This window comes from Microcaecilia unicolor, chromosome 2 (genome assembly GCF_901765095.1).
Source record: "Microcaecilia unicolor chromosome 2, aMicUni1.1, whole genome shotgun sequence".
In the NCBI taxonomy this organism is placed as follows: domain Eukaryota; kingdom Metazoa; phylum Chordata; class Amphibia; order Gymnophiona; family Siphonopidae; genus Microcaecilia; species Microcaecilia unicolor.
This window is the reverse complement of record NC_044032.1, coordinates 287623281-287641803: the sequence shown is the minus strand read 5'-3', so window position 1 is coordinate 287641803 and position 18523 is coordinate 287623281. Positions and strand designations below refer to the sequence as shown.

Here is an 18523-nt window from a genome sequence, read left to right as displayed (position 1 = left end):
TGAACAAAAAGAATAGATGCATTGCTAATGCATTCCACAACCGAGGGCATTAAATGAAGACGATTCTTGGTATCCTGAAGGTGAACTTCTGAAGGGCCTGAGAGACATTTTCTGATAGGACAGAGTGCTCTGAATGGCATAATACACACCAGCTTTCTCTTTAAGGAAAGCCATGTCCTCAGAGAACAAATATTTAAAAATGAGGGCCAACACCTTAAACTAAGATCTAAATAGCACCAGTAACCAGTATAAAAACTCGAAAGCAAGTGTTGTGTGGTCATAAACCTCTGTTCCTTTATAGTTTGTGAATCCATATGCTCTACATATTGTAACCAATGCAACTATTTCTTTTGGGACCTTGTAAGTCATTAACATTATCCGGCTTTGCCAAAATGATTGCCTGCATAGCCACACGTTTTGCTGTAATATAGGGATGTATAGATGAGCTAATATAGGGAAAGGGAAATGGGACTTGATATACCACCTTTCTGAGGTTTTTGCAACAACATTCAAAGCGGTTAACATATATTTAGGTACTTATTTTGTACCAGGGGCAATGGAGGGTTAAGTGATTGCCCAGAGTCACAAGGAGCTCCGGTGGGAAAATAAATAAAATACCATTAATTGCATGATTAATTGCAAATTTTTTTGATTGAAATGCAGCCTAGAAGATTCAAAACTTGTTGAAAGTATTTTTCATAGAAGCATTTGTTGTTCAATCAGTTAATGAGGAAAGGATTCTTTGAAGAGAGCTGCATGATGTAGCATTCTTATATCATATGCTGATATCTGGTATGATTGTATTAGGTCTTTCCTATCTTGTATATGGAGTTCTGTTTATTTTATTTTCTATTTTATTGAATATTGTAAACCCCCTATGATCTGATTAAACCAAGTGGTATATCAAATTGTAATAAATAATAAAGGCCCTGTTTACTAAGGTGCGTTAGCATTTTTAATGTGTCTATAATTAGCGTGCGCGCTAACCGTGTAGGCATCTATAGAAATATTATAGGCATGTACACGATTAACACGCATATATGGTTAATAAGTGTTAAAAATGCTAATGGGCCTATAACGTGGCTTAGTAAACAGGGCCCTAAATGTTTTGTTTTGACTTTTACCAGTTCCTTACCATATATACTCAAATATAATCCCATCAAAATATATGCTGAGGTCATTTTTCCCCTAAACAAAAGGGGGGGGGGGAGGATATTAACTCAATATAAGCTGAGGGTTTATATTCAAGTATGGCAAACAGAAAGAGACAGCAAGACACAGTCCAAATCAATCTTTATTGCACAAGTCCCAAGTGGGACTTACGCAATAAAGATTGAGTTGGACTTTTATTTTATTTATTTATTTATTTTATATCATTTATACCTCACATTTTACGCTGTCTGCTTTGGTGTGTCCTTATATTCAAGTATTCCTCCCCCATGGTGACTGGTATTTCTCTCCCTCTTCCCCTGTCCCTCCTCCTCCTGCAGTGACTGACACTTCTCTTCTATCCCCTCCTCTGATGTTGAGTGGCACCTCTTTCCTCCACCTACTCCCAGAAGTGACCAGATACTGACCCAGAAGTAACTGCAAGCAGGGTTGGTCCGGGGCCTTGATCACCTGTGCATGCGCTTGCAATTACTTCTGTGACTGTGTGTGCTTCAGTGTTGAGGCTTACCGGTAAGGAGAAATGCCGGGGTGGGGGGGAGGGAAGGAGGACAGATTGTACTGACTTGACTGTAAGCCAAGATCCCAATTTTTGGGCTTTTTTGGGGCCCAAAATGTTTGGTTTATAGCTGAGTATATACAGTATATACAGCAAATACAGGCGTGAATGCATATTTTATTTTAAACAGCTTTAATAATGCACTAAGGTGCTTAAATGCGTATTGTCATTCAGTTGTAAGGCATTTACAGATTGTGTTTTTTTCTGTTTTCTATAGGGTACCAAAAGGAGCAAAGCGTTAGTCATGAAGCTTTAAACTGGTTCACTAGTTCAGATCTTCTTGCTGCAGTAGTGAGTTCTATCTCTGACCTACAGGAAATTATTCATAAAAAAGGTAATGTGTTTTTTTTTTTTTTTGGGGGGGGGGGGGGGGGGGGGGCATACTGTTTACTATACTGCTTATTTGAAGTGAGCATGTAAAAGTGTGATAGGGTTGACCATTATCTATGGTGTTATATACATCCTTAATAAGTAGCTTCAATGGATTCATATGTAGGTGGAGATGGAGAATATGGAATTGTGTGGTGTGCTCTAATACTGCCATGGTCAGTACTTATGTAACAGTGGAAAAATAATGGGAGACAACAAGAGAACCTTCATTGTCTGTCTTTCAGTTCAAAAAGCTGAACAATTGAAATTTGAAACTTGAAGCAATAATTGCCATTATAGAAACTGCAGCAGGCAGTGTTGTAATTTTATCTAAAAATTTGATTTTTCCTTTTGTTTTTTTTTAAATATATGTTTATTAATTATGAAAACCAATAACAAATATAAGCCTGCAAACACTGGAACAGCAGATACCCTCCCTTCCCCACCAATCTCCCACCCACAAAAAAGGGGGGGGGGGGGATGGTACCACATCAGAAAATACATCTCCAGATCTTTTGTTTTGTTTAAATGATGATGATGATGATGATGTTACTGGTAACATGGACTTCTTTATTTCTGTATTTCTGTTTAAAAGAATGTAAAAATAAAGATTTAAATGAGAAAAAAAAAAGCCTGAAACTACAGCTTGAAGTAGAAAACAGCAAGTAAATGCTTATTAGAAGAGAAAATATAGTACAGAATAAACAAAAATAAACAAAAAAAACCCAACTAAAACTGGCCCTCAAGTAGGGTAGGAGGAGACTGTAGCTGCTCAAATAACAGAGGCATCCTGCCAAACTATCACGTCCACCCTGTAATGCTTAGAAAAAGTATGAAGATATGGTGGACTAAGTAACAATGTTAATTTCTAGTTCCTTTGTGTAAAGAACATGGGACTTTTCTATTATAATTTTCCTGATTTACCTGCATTTATATTATGTAAATGTTAATATTTTGAAAGTGATAAAATAAAAAATAAAAAAAAAGTATGAAGAGAGGACCAAGTGGGCTGCTTTGCAAATGTCACTCAGCGAGACCAAATGCAATACCACCTCTCTAATAGAGTGAGCCTTCAAAACCAGGGGCAGTTGATAACCCATTAGTAGATAAGTAGAGGCAATTGTTTCCTTTAACCAGTGGGCAATGGTAGCTTGACAAACAAAATAGAGTTTATCTGACTTCCAGAAATCATTAGTTTCAATGTTACTAACATATCTAAATGGTGCTCTCCTTATTGAAACTTTTGGCATTAAGAGAATTGCTGATCACAGTTTTCTCATTGAAAGGAAGGAAGATCCACTGTTTGGTTCAGATGGACTGGAGAAATGACTTGGTAGAAAGGAATGTACAAAAAAGTCAACCCCTTAAACTTACTGTCCTTGTTAGAAAGGAAGGCATTGTATAGAGACATATATTAGCTTCTGTAAAATGGAGAAATGGTACCCTACAGGAATGAGCCTCAAGCTCAAATGTTCTTCTATCTGAAGTAGTCACTACAAGGAAAACAGCCTTCAAGATAAGGTCTTTAAGAGTTGCCTTCTTCAAAGGTTCAAATGGAGACTGCCAAAGTGTCCTAAGAATTAGATTAAAATTCTACTCTGGACCAGGGGCGTAGCCAGACTTCGGCGGCGGGGGGGGGGGGGGGGGTCCAGAGCCCGAGGTGAGGGGGACCATTTTAGCCACCCCCCCAGCGCTGCCGCGCCCCCCGCCATTGCTGAACCCCCCCGCCACCAACTTTGACCTCCCCGCCATTGCCGACCCCCCCTCCCAACGACCCGATGACCCCCCTCCCGCCGCCGCCTACCTTTGCTGGCGGGGGACCCCAACCCCCGCCAACCTAGCCGAGGTCCTCTTCGTCCCAATCCCTGCAAGGCTTCGTTCTAGTTTGACGTGCTGGACATCAGACTCACAGAAACAGAATGAAGCCTTGCAAGATGGCTTCGTTCTGTTTCTGTGAGTCTGACGTCTTTCAGACTAGAACGAAGCCTTGCATGGGATTGGGAAAAAGAGGACCTCGGCTCAGCTGGCGGGGGTTTGGGTCCCCTGCCAGCAAAGGTAGGCGGCGGCGGGAGGGGGGGTCGTTGGCAGGGGGGTCCAGGGGCAAATCTACAGGGGCCCAGGCCCCCGTGGCCCCATACTGGCTACACCCCTGCTCTGGACAAACTTTGGGAAGCAGAGAGCGAAGATGACAGATGCTGTTCAAAAATCGAACATCTGGATATACCTCTAAAGAAGAATTTTGTAAGTGACCCTGAAAGCATGCTAAGGCTGCCACTTGACCTTCAAGGAATCAGGGCCAATCTTTTCTTAAGACCTTCTTGAAGGAAAGTTGAGAAGGCCCTCTCTGAACACCAACTTTCAAATGTTCTCCACATGTCTAGCAAGGAGTGATTTGCAATGATTTCACACAGAGAAAACAGATTTGGGGCTCACCTAGGGAAGCATTTAAGACACTGTAAAGCATCATTGATCACATCAGTAGTTTTCACCCAGAATTAAAGGAAGCAAGGAAAAATCTGCAATTCTGTTTAAGATTTGTAGCATTAAAGTGGGCTGTTCCTTGTTAATTTCTAAGACTATATAGATAAACCTACCCATCATCTTTTTGATGATTATAATTGGAAACACCTGCACTGAGGATTTACCAGGAGAAGAAATACTTCCCAGTCCATGGGTCCCTAAGCTTATTCTGGTCACTGATATTCCAATGCATTTCCTGCAAACTAGAAATCGTCGTCAATGTGCAAAGAACATTTTTTCTATTTGTTAAGCTTTTGCAAACCTCTGACAACTTGCCCCTGGAATGCTCCCAAAATAGTTTGTTTTGACTTGGGCACTAACTGGACATTTTCAGCGGCACTATCCGCCCCTGACAAGTGATTTAAACAACCAGGAGCCTCTTCTGGCAAATTAAATCATTTTGAATATTAGGCACATGATGTTTATTTTGGAAGCTCTAGTCAAGTTTTGGATGTGCATTAACTGGTATTTAGTCGATTATCAAGCTTATTTTCGAAAGTGATCGCAGGCCATTTCCCGACATAAATCGGGAGATGGCCGGCGATTTCTTAAAAGTGGCAAAATCGGTATAATCGAAAGTGGCATTTTTGACAGCATCGCCGCTTTCCCATTGCTTCGCCAGCGAAAGTTCAAGGGGGCATGTCGGTAGCTTAGCAAAGGCAGGGCATGGGTGTGGCTACCAGATGGCCGGCTTTCGCCGATAATGAGAAAAAAAGCGGCGTTAAGCAGTATTTCGTCGGGTTTACTTGTCCTTTTATTTTCATGACCAAGCCTCAAAAAGGTGCCCCAACTCACCAGATGACCACCGGAAGGATGACCTCCCCGTACTCCCCCAGTGGTCACCAACCCCCTCCCACACTAAAAACACAATTATAAACATATTTTGCCAGCCTCTATGCCAGCCTCAAATGCTGTACCCACCTCTGTGACAGCAAAATGTGTTCTATCCTTTGACAGCCTTTCCCTGGTTGTGATGTGGTTCTCGGGTGAGTGTGACACCTTTTCTGTTTGGTGCACTGCAGAGTCACACCAGCAATGCATTTTGGTGGGTGTAGGGTAGTGGGCTCTACTCCCATGGTGCTTTTCCCCCTGCTAACTGGGTCAGAGTGTGCCCTGTTTTGTTTCTGGTAGTCCATGAGGTAGTGGCCATTTTTGTAAGCCAATTTTAGATCCCTTTCATGTGTTACCCACATTAGAGAACTTAGTTATTACCTTGAATGTAGCTGAAAGAGGGCATTGTACACCATTCTGCCAGCTCTGACCTACTGCTAATTTCAGTACCAGGGAGACTCTTTACCAGTGGGGCACAACCTCTGATCTGCAGTTAACTGTAAGTAAACGTGCTTATTCAAATAAAGGACTTTTTCAAAGAGATTAGTCTTCAGGTGTCAACTGTGCCAAGGTTATACAGCAGCAACAAGTCCTAGAGGACTGCGTGTATGCAGGTCCCTGGAGCACTTTTAGTGGGTACCGCAGTGCACTTAAGGCAGGCGTACCCACATGTAGTTGCCCCCTTCACCCCTAAGAGCTACGGTAATGTTGTACATGTGTGGGTAGTGGGTTTTGGGGGGGGGGGGGTTGGGGGGCTCAGCTCCCAAAGCAAGGGAGCTATGCATGTGGGAGCCTTTTCTGAAGTCCACCACACTGACCCCTAGGGTGCCCAGTTGGTGTCCTGGCATGTGAGGGGGACCAGTGCACTATAAATGCTGACTCCTTCCATGACCAAATGCCTTGGATGTCGCCGGGTTGGAGATCGCCGGCATTTTTTTCCATTATCGCTGAAAAACAAAACCGGCGATCTCAACCCCGGCGAACTCTGGCATTTGGCCTGGCTAAACTGTATGATGGCCGGTCATCTTTTTCGATAATACGGTTCCGGCCAGCTGTAGCGCCGCCACCAAAATAGATCGCCGGCGATCTATTTGGCCGGCGATGTTCAATTATGCCCCTCCACGTCACTTAAATGTCTAAATCTCAATTTTACAAAGCTGGGATATACAAGTTTGAAACTCTAAGATGTACGTATAGCAAGGGGAGTGTATTCTGGGCATGTTGTACTAAGTAGTAAGGGCCCTGTTTACTAAGGTGCGCTAGCATTTTTAGCAGTGTGCGCTAATGCCAGAGACACTCATAGGAATATATGGGTGTCTCTAGTGTTAGCGTGTGCTAAAAATGTTAGCGCGCCTTAGTAAACAGGGCTCTTAAAACAAACCAGAGAAAATATTTCTTCACACAACATGTAATTAAACTCTGGAATTTAAAAGCAGTTAGCTTAGCAGGGTTTTAAAAAATGTTTGGCTAATTTCCTAAAAGAAAAGCCTATCTGTTCATGGAAGAAAGTGTTCATAAACAGATTGAAAATCTGAAAGTGGACAAAGCTATGGGGCCAGATGGGATACATCCCAGGATACTGAGAGAGCTCGTAGAAGTCTTGGCGGGACCTCTTAAAGATTTATTTAATAGTTCTTTAGAGACAGGAGAGGTTCCAAGGAATTGGTTGATGTGTCCCTCTTCACAAAAGCAGAGACAGAGAAGAAGTGGGAAACTACAGGCCAGTAAGCCTCACGTCGGTGGTAGGAAAAATAATGGAATCGCTGCTGAAGGACAGTTGACTTTCTAGAAGCAAACAGGTTACAAGATCCGAGGCAACATGGCTTTACCAAAGGAAAATCTTGCTAATTGAATCTGATTGACTTCTTTGACTGGGTGACCAAAGAACTGGATAAAGGATGTGCGATAAATATAATCTACTTGGATTTCAGCAAAGCCTTTGATATGGTCCCCCACAGAAGACTCATGAATAAGCTGAGAGGGCTGAACTTAGGACCCACAGTGGTGAACTGGATTGGAAAGTGGTTGACCGACAGGCGACAGAGGGTGGTGGTAAATGGAATCGACTCTGAGGAAAGGAAGGTGAGTAGTGGAGTGCCTCAGGGGTGTGTGCTGGGGCCGATTCTGTTTAATATATTTGTGTGAGACATTGCTGAAGGGTTAGAAGGAAAAGTTTGCCTTTTGCGGATGACATGAAGATAGCCAACAGAGTGGATACCCTGGAGGGAATAGAAACCGTGATAAGGGATCTCCAAACACTAGAAGAATGGTCAAGGGTCTGGCAGTTGAAATTTAATGCCAAGAAGTCCACTTGGGGTGCAGAAATGCAAAAGAGACGTACCGGATAGGAAGGGACAGATTGGTAAGCTCGGCTCAGGAGAGGGACCTTGAGTTGATGGTGTCTAAAGATCTCAAGGTGAAGAAACAGTGCGACAAGGCGGTGGCCGTGGCCAGAAGGATGCTAGACTGCATAGAGAGGGGTATAACAAGCAGAAGAAAAGATGCGTTGATGCCCCTGTACAAGTCAGGCGTGGATGCTGTTCAAAAACACTATCCTAGAGGTACAGGAGAAATATATTCCGCGTATTAGAAAAAGAGGAAAAAAGGCCAAACGTCAGCCGGTGTGGCTAAACAGTAAGGTAAAAGAAACCATTAGAGCCAAAAAATAATCCTTCAGAAGGTGGGGAAGAGAACCAACTGAAATTAACAAGATTAAACATAAGGAATGGCAAGCCAAATGTAAAGCGGAGATAAGGAGGGCAAAAAAGGACTTTGAAAAAAGTTAGCGTTAGAAGCGAAAATACATAGTAAAAATTTTTTTAGATACATTAAAAGCAGGAAGCCGGCTAAAGAATCGGTTGGGCCGTTGGACCAAAATGGTGTTAAAGGGGCGATCAGGGAAGACAAAGCTGTAGCGGAGAAATTAAATGAATTCTTTGCTTCGGTCTTCACTGAGGAGGATTTGGGTCGTCGGTCTTCACCGAGGAGGATTTGGGTGGGACACTGGTGCCGGAAAGGGTATTTGAAGCAGGTGAGTCAGAGAAACTAAATGAATTCTCTGTAAACTTGGAGGATGTAATGGGTCAGTTCTACAAACTGAAGAGTAGTAAATCACCTGGACCAGATGGTATTCATCCCAGAGTATTAATAGAACTGAAAAATGAACTTGTAGAGCTACTGTTAGTAATATGCAATCTATCCCTAAAATCAGGTGTGGTACTGGAAGACTGGAGGGTAGCCAATGTTACGTCGATTTTTAAAAAAGGTTCCACAGGAGATCCGGGAAATTATAGACCGGTGAGTCTGATGTCGGTACCGAGCAAAATGGTAGAGGCTATTATTAAGAATAAAATTACAGAGCACATACAAAAACATGGGCTGATGAGACCAAGTCAACACGGATTTAGTGAAGGGAAGTCTTGCCTCACCAATCTACTGCATTTTTTTGAGGGGGGTGAACAAACATGTGGACAATGGGGAGCAGGTGGATATTGTGTATCTGGATTTTCAGAAGGCATTTGACAAAGTGCCTCATGAAAGACTCCAGAGGAAACTGGAGAGTCATGGGATCGGAGGTAGGGTATTACTGTGGATGAAGAGCTGGTTGAAAGATAGGAAGCAGAGAATAGGATTAAATGGTCAGTATTCTCAATGGAGAAGGGTAGTTAGTGGGGTCCCGCAGGGGTCTGTGCTGGGACCGCTGCTTTTTAACATATTTATAAATGACCTAGAGATGGGAGTAACTAGTGAGGTAATTAAATTCGCAGATGACACAAAATTATTCAGGATCGTCAAGTCGCAGGAGAAGTGTGAAAGATTACAGGAGGACCTCGCGAGACTGGGGGATTGGGTATGCAAGTGGCAGATGAAGTTCAATGTTGACAAGTGCAAAGTGATGCATGTGGGTAAGAGGAACCCGAATTACAGCTATGTCATGCAAGGTTCCGTGTTAGGAGTCACAGACCTAGAAAGGGATCTGGGAGTCATCGTGGATAAGACGTTAAAAACCTCTGCTCAGTGTGCTGCTGCGGCTAAAAAAGTGCACAGAATGTTGAGTATTATTAGGAAAGGGATGGAAAACAAACATGAGGATGTTATAATGCTGTTGTATCTCTCCATGGTGTGACCGCACCTTGAATATTGTGTCCAATTCTGGTCGCCGCATCTCAAAAAAGATATAAAGGAATTGGAGAAGGTGCAGAGAAGGGCGACGAAAATGATAAAAGGGATGGAACGACTTCCCTATGAGGAAAGGCTGAGAAGGTTAGGGCTCTTCAGCTTGGAGAAAAGGCGGCTGAGGGGTGATATGTCTACAAGATAATGAACGGAGTAGAGCAGACAGATGTGAAGCATTTGTTTACACTTTCAAACAACAACAGAACCAGGGGACACAAGATGAAGCTAGAATATGGTAGATTTAAAACAAACAGGAGAAAGTTTTTCTTTACTCAGCGTGTAGTTGGACTCTGGAACTCGTTTGCTGGAAAATGTAGTGACAGCAGCTAGCCTTACGGAGTTTTTAAAGGGGGTTTGGACAGATTCCTGAGGGAAAAGTCCATTGAACATTATTAAAAATTAATTTTTTTTTTTGTTTGGGGGGGGGGGGGGGGGGGGTTGCCGGGTTCTTGAAGCCTGGATTGGCTGCTGTTGGAAACAGGATGCTGGGCTTGATGGACCCTTGGTCTTTTCCCAGTATGGTGGTGCTTATGTACAAGTCGCTGAGGCCCCATTTGGAGTATTGTGTTCAGTTTTGGAGGCCTTATCTTGCTAAGGATGTTAAGACTTGAAGCGGTTCAGAGAAAAGCAACAAAAATGTTAGGGGGGTTTACGTACCAAGATGTACATGGAAAGACTTGCTGACCTAAACATGTATACCCTGGAGGAAAGGAGAAACAGGGGTGATATGATACAGATGTTCAAATATTTGAAAAGGTATTAATTTGCAAACAAACCTTTTCCAGAGATGGGAAGGTGGTAGAACTAGAGGGCATGAATTGAAGTCGAAAGGGGGCCAGCTCAGGAATAATGTCAGGAAGTATTTTTTCACTGAGAGGGTGGTAGATACCTGGAATTCCCTCCCATGGGAGGTGGTAGAGATGAGAACTGTAATGGAATTCAAAAGATGCTTAGTACAAACACAAAGGAATCCTGTTTTGAAGGATCAGATCTAAAGAAGCATAGAGGAGATAAGGTAGGAAACCAGTGCTGGGCAGACTTAATAGTCTGTCTGTGCCTGATCGAGGGCTGAATAGATTTGGATGAGCTAGAGTGGAGCTTCTACAGGGGCTTTGCCAACAACTTCAGAAATTTAGAACAAAGCCAATGCCGGGCAGACATTTACAGTCTATGCCCTAAAAAAGGCAAGGATAAATCAAGAACAGGTATACACTATGATGTACTCACTTCATGTAATGAGTTTATCTTGTTGGGTAGACTGGATAGACCATACTGGTCTTTATCTGCCGCCATCTACTATGTTACTATGTATAAGCCATTATTAAGATGGACTTGGGAAAATCCCTTAGCTTATTTCTAGGTTAAGCAGCATAAATTGTTTTACTCTTCTGGGATCTACCAGGTACTGTGATCTAGATTGGACACTGTTGGAAACAGGATACTGGGCTTGATGGATCTTTAGTCTGTCCCAGTATGGCAGGATGGATCTTCAGTCTGTCCAGTATGGCAACACTTATGTTCTGGGTGGGCTAGTATGGGTCTGAAAAACATGTATTCCTCATTTCATAAGGGGAATTCACATCTGTCTAGAAAGATGACACTGGGATTTACACCTGCTAACCAGGATGTCTAGATTTTAGAAATTGTCCTGAGTTGAGCAGTTCTACGTGGCAGGATTAGGGGGAGGCCACCTCAATGCCCCAGTAGTTGATGCCTTCCCCCTCAAAGCAAGACTGGCAGGGATGCCAGGCTGAGCGCTGGGTAAATTAACACTTATGGTTCTAAATTGGCTAACATAACTGTATATGTTGACCCATTGATATTTAAAATGTCTGTTTCACCATGTATTTTAGAGGAACTGGAAATGTCCTGACCTGGTCAAGATCAGTAACTTTTGATGCTTTCATCATCTTCTGAAATAGTTTTGGAAGTAACTAGGTGTTCTGCGTTTACTTATTGAGGCCCTTTTGTACAGCATACAGTCTCACTGGAGATAGGAGCAGAGGCTTGCTATCTAACTTTTAGAAAAGAGAAAGAAATCATAGGTCCACATTTATGGGGTAATTTTAGTCATTTTTGCACATATGTGGCAATATATATACGCACTCAAAATTTCTCTTTCAAATTAGCACCAGGCATAAAAGTATACATGATGACATGAACTCATGTACTTTTATTGTAGTTGCTGCTGGGGTGGTCTGGGCAGAATTTACAAGTATGCATTCTGATTATAAAATAACACTAATTTATGTTCATACATTTATACCTGCTCTTGAGGCAATTTCTACCACTTGAGCTAGTATTTTGTAAGAAAACAAACACTTATGGGTTTTTACAAAATATCATCCAAACAGATGCCTACTTGGCCTCTTTACGTAGGTACCCTGTTATAAAATTAATCATTATGCAACAATAGCAGCCCACCAACTATTTATAGTACAGAACATTCACATGTCTGGGGGGGGTGGGGAACAACAAAAGCTCAGATTTCCTGCAAGGAGGTTTTAAAAGCAAATATCCAAGCACACCTATTAGAAGTGATTGTGGAAATCACCTAATACACGCCACGTATGATGCCTTTGAAACTGCCTCAAAAGTTGTCTATAACTGCTCATAATCTTGCCTGGTTATGATTTGCTAGCCTCAATGAAGATGACCATCGAAGCTTGGCGAATTATCTTTGTATAGGAGATACCCTTTTGAGTGTAAAGTTGAAAGAAACAATAGAAACTATAAAAGGATCACTGTATGACTTTGCAGACATTGACGACCTCCACAGTGAATCCTGGTGCACTTTAGATGACCATAATGCCTACAAGAGGAGGCATTACCAATAATTTTGTAGGCAAAGCAAAACACTCAACAGCTTGCCCAAAGGCCAAAACAGAGGAGACAGTTAAAGGAATTTGCATATGCTTGACTAGGATCTCTGGCCAAGAACAACCTTGCCCTTCAAAGGAACACTACTAGTTTTGGAGTAGAGAATTGCACGGGAACAGGGTTAGCGGGATTCCCGCGAGAATCCCATGGGGATCCCTTCCAGGTCAATGGGACTTCTGCGGGGATCCCCTCCAGGTCCTCAGGGATGGATGCAGCTCCTGCAGGGTTCCTGCGAAAGTGTAGTGTCAGGCCAACCTACTTATGCTTTCCTTGTGATTCTAAGCTAGCTTACCAATTAGAATAGCACAAAAAAATTAATGGATATGGTTGATAGCATTGAAATCCCCAGAAGCACTGAGAGGGGAAGTTATCAACATGGGCTTACTGTTATTTTACCACAAGTTGGGTTATTTTAGTATAGGGGATGGGCAAGGATGGAGGAGATTCCAGTTTGGATTGGCAGGGACGGGTGAAATTTCTGTCCCTGTGCAACTCTATTTCAGAGCAAGCCAAGGCTTTCTTATTGAAGGACAGAATTTCCAATCTGCAGAGCAGTATCTTATCTGCTCAGAAATTCAAAGTCAGTAACAGTAAAGAAATACATGAAAATACTGGAAACATGGCAGCTATGGTTCATTTTGGTCTCTTTGCTTGTCTCTATATGAGAAGACCTGAATGGGAATTAATTTCAATGGAATCTGTTCATGCAGCCTCTTTTTCCTGTAAGTTCAAGTCCTTGTTCTCCTGACAAAGAACATTTCATTTGTGGACATCTACTCACAATCTGAAAGGTCGCCCTTTCCAATAGCTTCACTATCGGTGCATTCTCACTACAGATGCTTCCAGCATAACATGGAAAGTCCATCTATGGTCCAACATGTTCATGGGCACAAGCAGTGGTGTGCTGGAGCAGGCTCTCACAGGCTCGCAAGAGCCGGTTGTTAAGTTTTTAAGAATTTTGGGAGCCGGTTGTTAAAGTAGGGCCCTCCATGGCTACTTTAACAACTGGCTCCCAAAATGTGGGCTTGGGCCCCCTGCTGAATTATCTTTTACTTTGCTGGTGGGGATGCTGATCCCTGACAGCCAAGTAAATAGACTACTTCTGCTCTCCACTCCTTGTTTCCAGCATGCTGCTCAGAGCAAGACGTTGGGAGTGGTGGCAGTCCATTTATTAGCTGCCAGCAAAGGTATGCCTAGCATGCCCGCACGAAGGGAGGGAGGAGAGAGAGGCAAGTGTTGCTCCCCCCACCCCACCCAGCCACCCCTGGCCCTTCCAACTTCAGAGCTGGCTACGTCCGGAGAAAGAGCCTGTTGTTAAAAATTTACCAGCACATCCCTGGGCACAAGTTACAAAAAGAAAAACTACTATGCATCAGTTAGTCAGAATGAAGAGTGAACTTCAGTTTGCTGAAATTTTCATCCTGCAACTCAGACAGAATTGTCCTAGTACAAACAGATATGCAGGAAGCCATGTACTATTTAAAAGAGGAATTGGTTTGGTGGGGGGTTGTGTCTTTATTTTTATGTTGAAAAAGAACCAGAATTTGGAATCAGGAAGTAGCAATTGAAGCATTCCTGGAAGCCACATAATACTGGTTCCTAAAGTCTTAACACCCTTCTATATTTTTCATATTCTGCTGTCTAAGCAATTAATTAAAAATACATTAATGTAGGCATTTGTTTCACTGATGGTGGACAATGTATTCTGTGCTGTCAACATAAAAGAACAATTATTCAATATTCAAAAATAATGAAAAAAATAATAAACCAAAAAGTCTCACATGCTTTCATAGCAAATCCAGATTAGCTGAGGGCCTCTTTTACAAAGTTGCGGTACCGATTCCCGGTGCGGCAAATGAGAGAAAGCCCATTCAGTTCCTATGAGTTTCCTCTCATTTGCTGCGTGAGAATCACTAGTGCGGCTTTGTAAAAGAAGCCCTTAGTTTCCAAAAACTGCTTGTCAAGGCCCATAACAAGTTAAAAAGAGCCTACCTGCCAAAATAACACCAGAAGAATGTTATTTAAAAGTACAGATTAGGAGAAGGCTGTAAGAATATGTTGTATTTTTTAGACAGCAGAATGTGAAAAATGTACAAGGGGTGAGAAGATTTTATGAGGCAGTGCATCTGCCTGGAATGCAGAATTGTTTAGCAGGCAAAAATCAGCAAAGTACTGCAACTACATGAATGGTCTTTGGATTCCAGAATAGCAATCTGGCTGTTTCAAAAATGGGGAACATACCAGGGGAGATGTACTCTCTTCTAGTGAGAGCAGAAAAATATCTCTATATAATTTATAAACAGCTTTGATTGTACCACAGAAAGGCAGTATATTAAATGCATGACCCATAACATGTATAAATTATGTGCAAAGTGCCAACTGTGTGCTCAGTGGTATTCTATAATTTTAGTGCACATAAATGTGCAGCAGCGGGCTTAGGCCATATGTTTTGTACAATTGTTCTGGAATGAAATACTTCAACAATTAACCCAATTGGGTGCAACCCACATTGCCTGAACACTAGGGGGTCCTTTTACTAAGCAGCTTAAGCGTCTACGTGCGCCCAACATTCACCAAAATGGAGTTACTGCCCGACTACTGTGTGGCTCTTGTAGTAATTTCATTTTTTGTGCACGTAATGGATGCACGCCAAGTGGCATTTGGTGCACGTAGGTCATTACTGCCTGGTTACTGCGTGAGTCTACTGCTAGGTCAATGGCTGGTGGTAAGGTGTCAGACCCAAAATGGACGTGTGGCAATTTTCATTTTGCCGCATGTCCATTTTTGGCAAAATTTAAAAAAAGCCTTTATGTTACAGAAGTGCTAAAAAATGGATCGGCGCACTCCCAAAACCTGCGCCTACACTACCACAAGCCATTTTTCAGCGCGCCTTTGTAAAAGGACCCCTAGGTTTGTTTGGGCTGTTCAAGAGACATTCTGTGGATGTTGGGATATTCCAATTTTTTCAAAAGGCCTCATTGTTGGCTAAGAAATGTATTTTATTGTGTTGGCTGGCACCAAAAGGCCCCACAGTCTTTCATTGGAAAAGTCAATTGATAAGCTCTTGACCATGGAGCGGGAGGAGTTTTGTGTTCTAACTCTTTGCAGTGGTGCATATTTCAGAAGATATAGGAACCCTTCTGGAATACATTGACTCTCCATGCAAGGAGCAGAATTTTGAATAGATAACTTACTATTTATTTTATTTTTGTTACATTTGTACCCCGCGCTTTTCCACTCTTGGCAGGCTCAATGCGGCAGGCAATGGAGGGTTAAGTGACTTGCCCAGAGTCACAAGGAGCTGCCTGTGCCGGGAATCGAGCTCAGTTCCTCAGTTCCCCAGGACCAAAGTCCACCACCCTAACCACTAGGCCACTCCTCCACTACTACTACTACTACTACTTATCATTTCTATAGCGCTACTAGACGTACGCAGCGCTGTACACTTGAACATGAAGAGACAGTCCCTGCTCGACAGAGCTTACAATCTAATTAGGACAGGCAAACAGGACAAATAAGAGATTTTGTTTTTAGCGGTTGAAGAGAGCTGCATTGCTACCATACTCTGTCACAGCGAGTCGCCGCCTTCACAACATCAAATGGACAGACCATTTTGGGCTTCTTTATCTCTCCTTTTTTTTTCTTTTTCTCCCCTCTATTTCTCTGTTTAACTATTACTGTTGGGATTATTTTTGTGCACCACTGCTCTCTTCTTGGGATGGGGGGGTGGGGGAGGTTCTGTTGGGATGTAATGTTGAGAATTATGTGGAGTATTAATAAGAAATTTTGTGGGTCTCAATGCCACATGATGAATTAAACTTTACCTTGACTGGTCTTCTTTTTCTGTTCAGTTATTTGATGGTTTTGTAGAGTTTTTAAAACTAATTTCACTTCGAAGAGATGTTGTTTTGTGCATCTGGACCAGTAAAGAGATTACCGATAATTTTAACACACAACTCGCTCAGCATTCAAATGCAGGGATGTACTCACAGGGGAAAGGGGAGGTATAGGCGTATGGATACATGTATGTTACATGCTTAAGTGGTGCATTTAGGCATCTGCATTTATGACTTATATTAATGTGGTATAAGTGGACATGCTGAAATGTTGGCACATAAATGACATATTATGCTAGTATTTTATAACAGAATCTTGGTACCCAGATGCAATAGAATTAACGCTTAAAGCGCTATATCTTGCTGCCTAACTTTTGGTGCCCTTTATAGAATTGCCCCCTAAACCTCTGCTGCCAGTGTAGGACTGAAGTGTTGTGTTAAGCAAATTCATGGACGCTCCCTTTGAACCCTTCAGAGAAGACTCTGTCAAGTACTTCACATGGAAGACTGTGTTCCTTGTTGGCATCACCACTGCTAGAAGAGCCAGAAAACTCCAAGCTCTGGTCCATTATACCCTTATACTCCCCTCCCCCTCATAAAGTCCTGTGTGCTCACTCAAGTTCTTCCTAAAGGTCTTCTCCAAATTCCACATTCTGTCTCCTGCCTACTTTTTCCCAGGCTGCAGCCCAATAAAGTGGGAAAGACCCAAGATACCCTGGACTGTAGAAAAGCTCTACTCTACTATCTTCATACCAGAAAAAGATTTGTGTAAGAGTTCCCCAGCTCCTTATGTCTAATAACCCAGGCATGCTCACCACCAATTGCAGTTTCTACCTGGATTTCTGACTGCATGGCCTTTATTACCAGTGCAATGTTCAGCTTTCAGGCAAGATCATCCCTCACTGACTCTGTACAAAAGTGTCTTCTGTTGCCAGTCTTTGCACAGCCACTGTCACTGACACGGTAGGGCTGCTATGTGGTGCTCAGCCAACACCTTCACTTGGACACTACTGTGCAGATTGATTTTACTCTAAAGGCGCTTCCTTTGGAAAGGCTGTGCTGCACTGTACAGTCTTTTCACACATTAGAAAACCATTCACCATCCACTCTTGTCATGTCTGGGACACCTATGGACAGCACCATGGCAACCCTCAGCTTTGAAAACACTTTATAGTATGCTTGTATCTCACCTACATGTTCACAGAGAAAGCAATATGCTTATCTGTAATGGGTCTTCTCTGGAGAAAGCAGCAGGATGAAGCCACACATTTCCTCCCTCTCCCATCTCAATAATTCAACCAGTAACATTTAATTCACTAATGGCTAAGCTGCTGAGGATGAGCTAAAGTTATGACTGTAAAAAGGCTGTTCTAAATATATCTACAAAGTTAAATGGGCACCAGCTTTCCTGGTGCCCCTTCTTGCCATCCTCAAAGTACAAAAGGGCTGACCGAGTCCCCGCTGCCCACCCCGTCCCCTCTTGCCCCTGTAGGCCCCACCCACTGGGCCTCATATGGTGAGGCTTCCGCTAGAGGTCACAAAGGTAATTTTGATACAGCAGTCACAATAAGCAGGCGTGAAGGAGCATTGCTTCTGCCTTTTTGACTCCACTGGACCATCAGGTATTTATGAGGTAGGCCTGAGAAGGGGGTGCTATGAAAGTGGGAGGGGGTGGGGTGATTGGTGGTGACTTGGATTGTCCTTTTGCACTTTGGGGGTGGGAGCTAGGGGGATCAGAATTGTGAGGGAGGGGGCAATCAGAGAAGTAGAGGACATCGACCTGCACCCTTTATGTGGGTCCCAGCTGGTATTCAGCTATGGTCCACATAAGATCTGGCAGCCAGCAGAATTTTGATTAGCACCAGATATTCAGTGCCAGTGTCTGGACATGGCCTAGCATTGAATAACTGGAGCTAATTCTGCCTGCAGTGGGCAGCATTTAAAAAAAACCCCAAAAAGAAACACTGGCTGCCGAGGGCTAACTTAGATTGTGAATCCACTAGGGACAGAGAAAGTACCTGCATATAGTAAATATAAATCACTGGGAAATAACCCAGAATCATCAGAAGGAGGAAAAAGCCTCAGTGAGCCAAGACTTAGTAAATTCAGTCCATCAATGGATTCTGCCCTTTAGGAGAAGAGAAAATAGGAGAATTTGTCTGATTGTAGCTGAACAGCGGTGAAT

General features: G+C 42.8%; 1 protein-coding gene across 1 annotated transcript in view; it reads left to right on the top strand.

Moving 5' to 3' along the window:
- CCDC171 (coiled-coil domain containing 171) overlaps positions 1-18523 on the top strand; it is a 665674-nt gene that overhangs the window by 312617 nt on the left and 334534 nt on the right. The window contains 1 exon segment of the mRNA XM_030194229.1: positions 1944-2060. Coding sequence (XP_030050089.1) covers positions 1944-2060 — 117 coding nt within the window.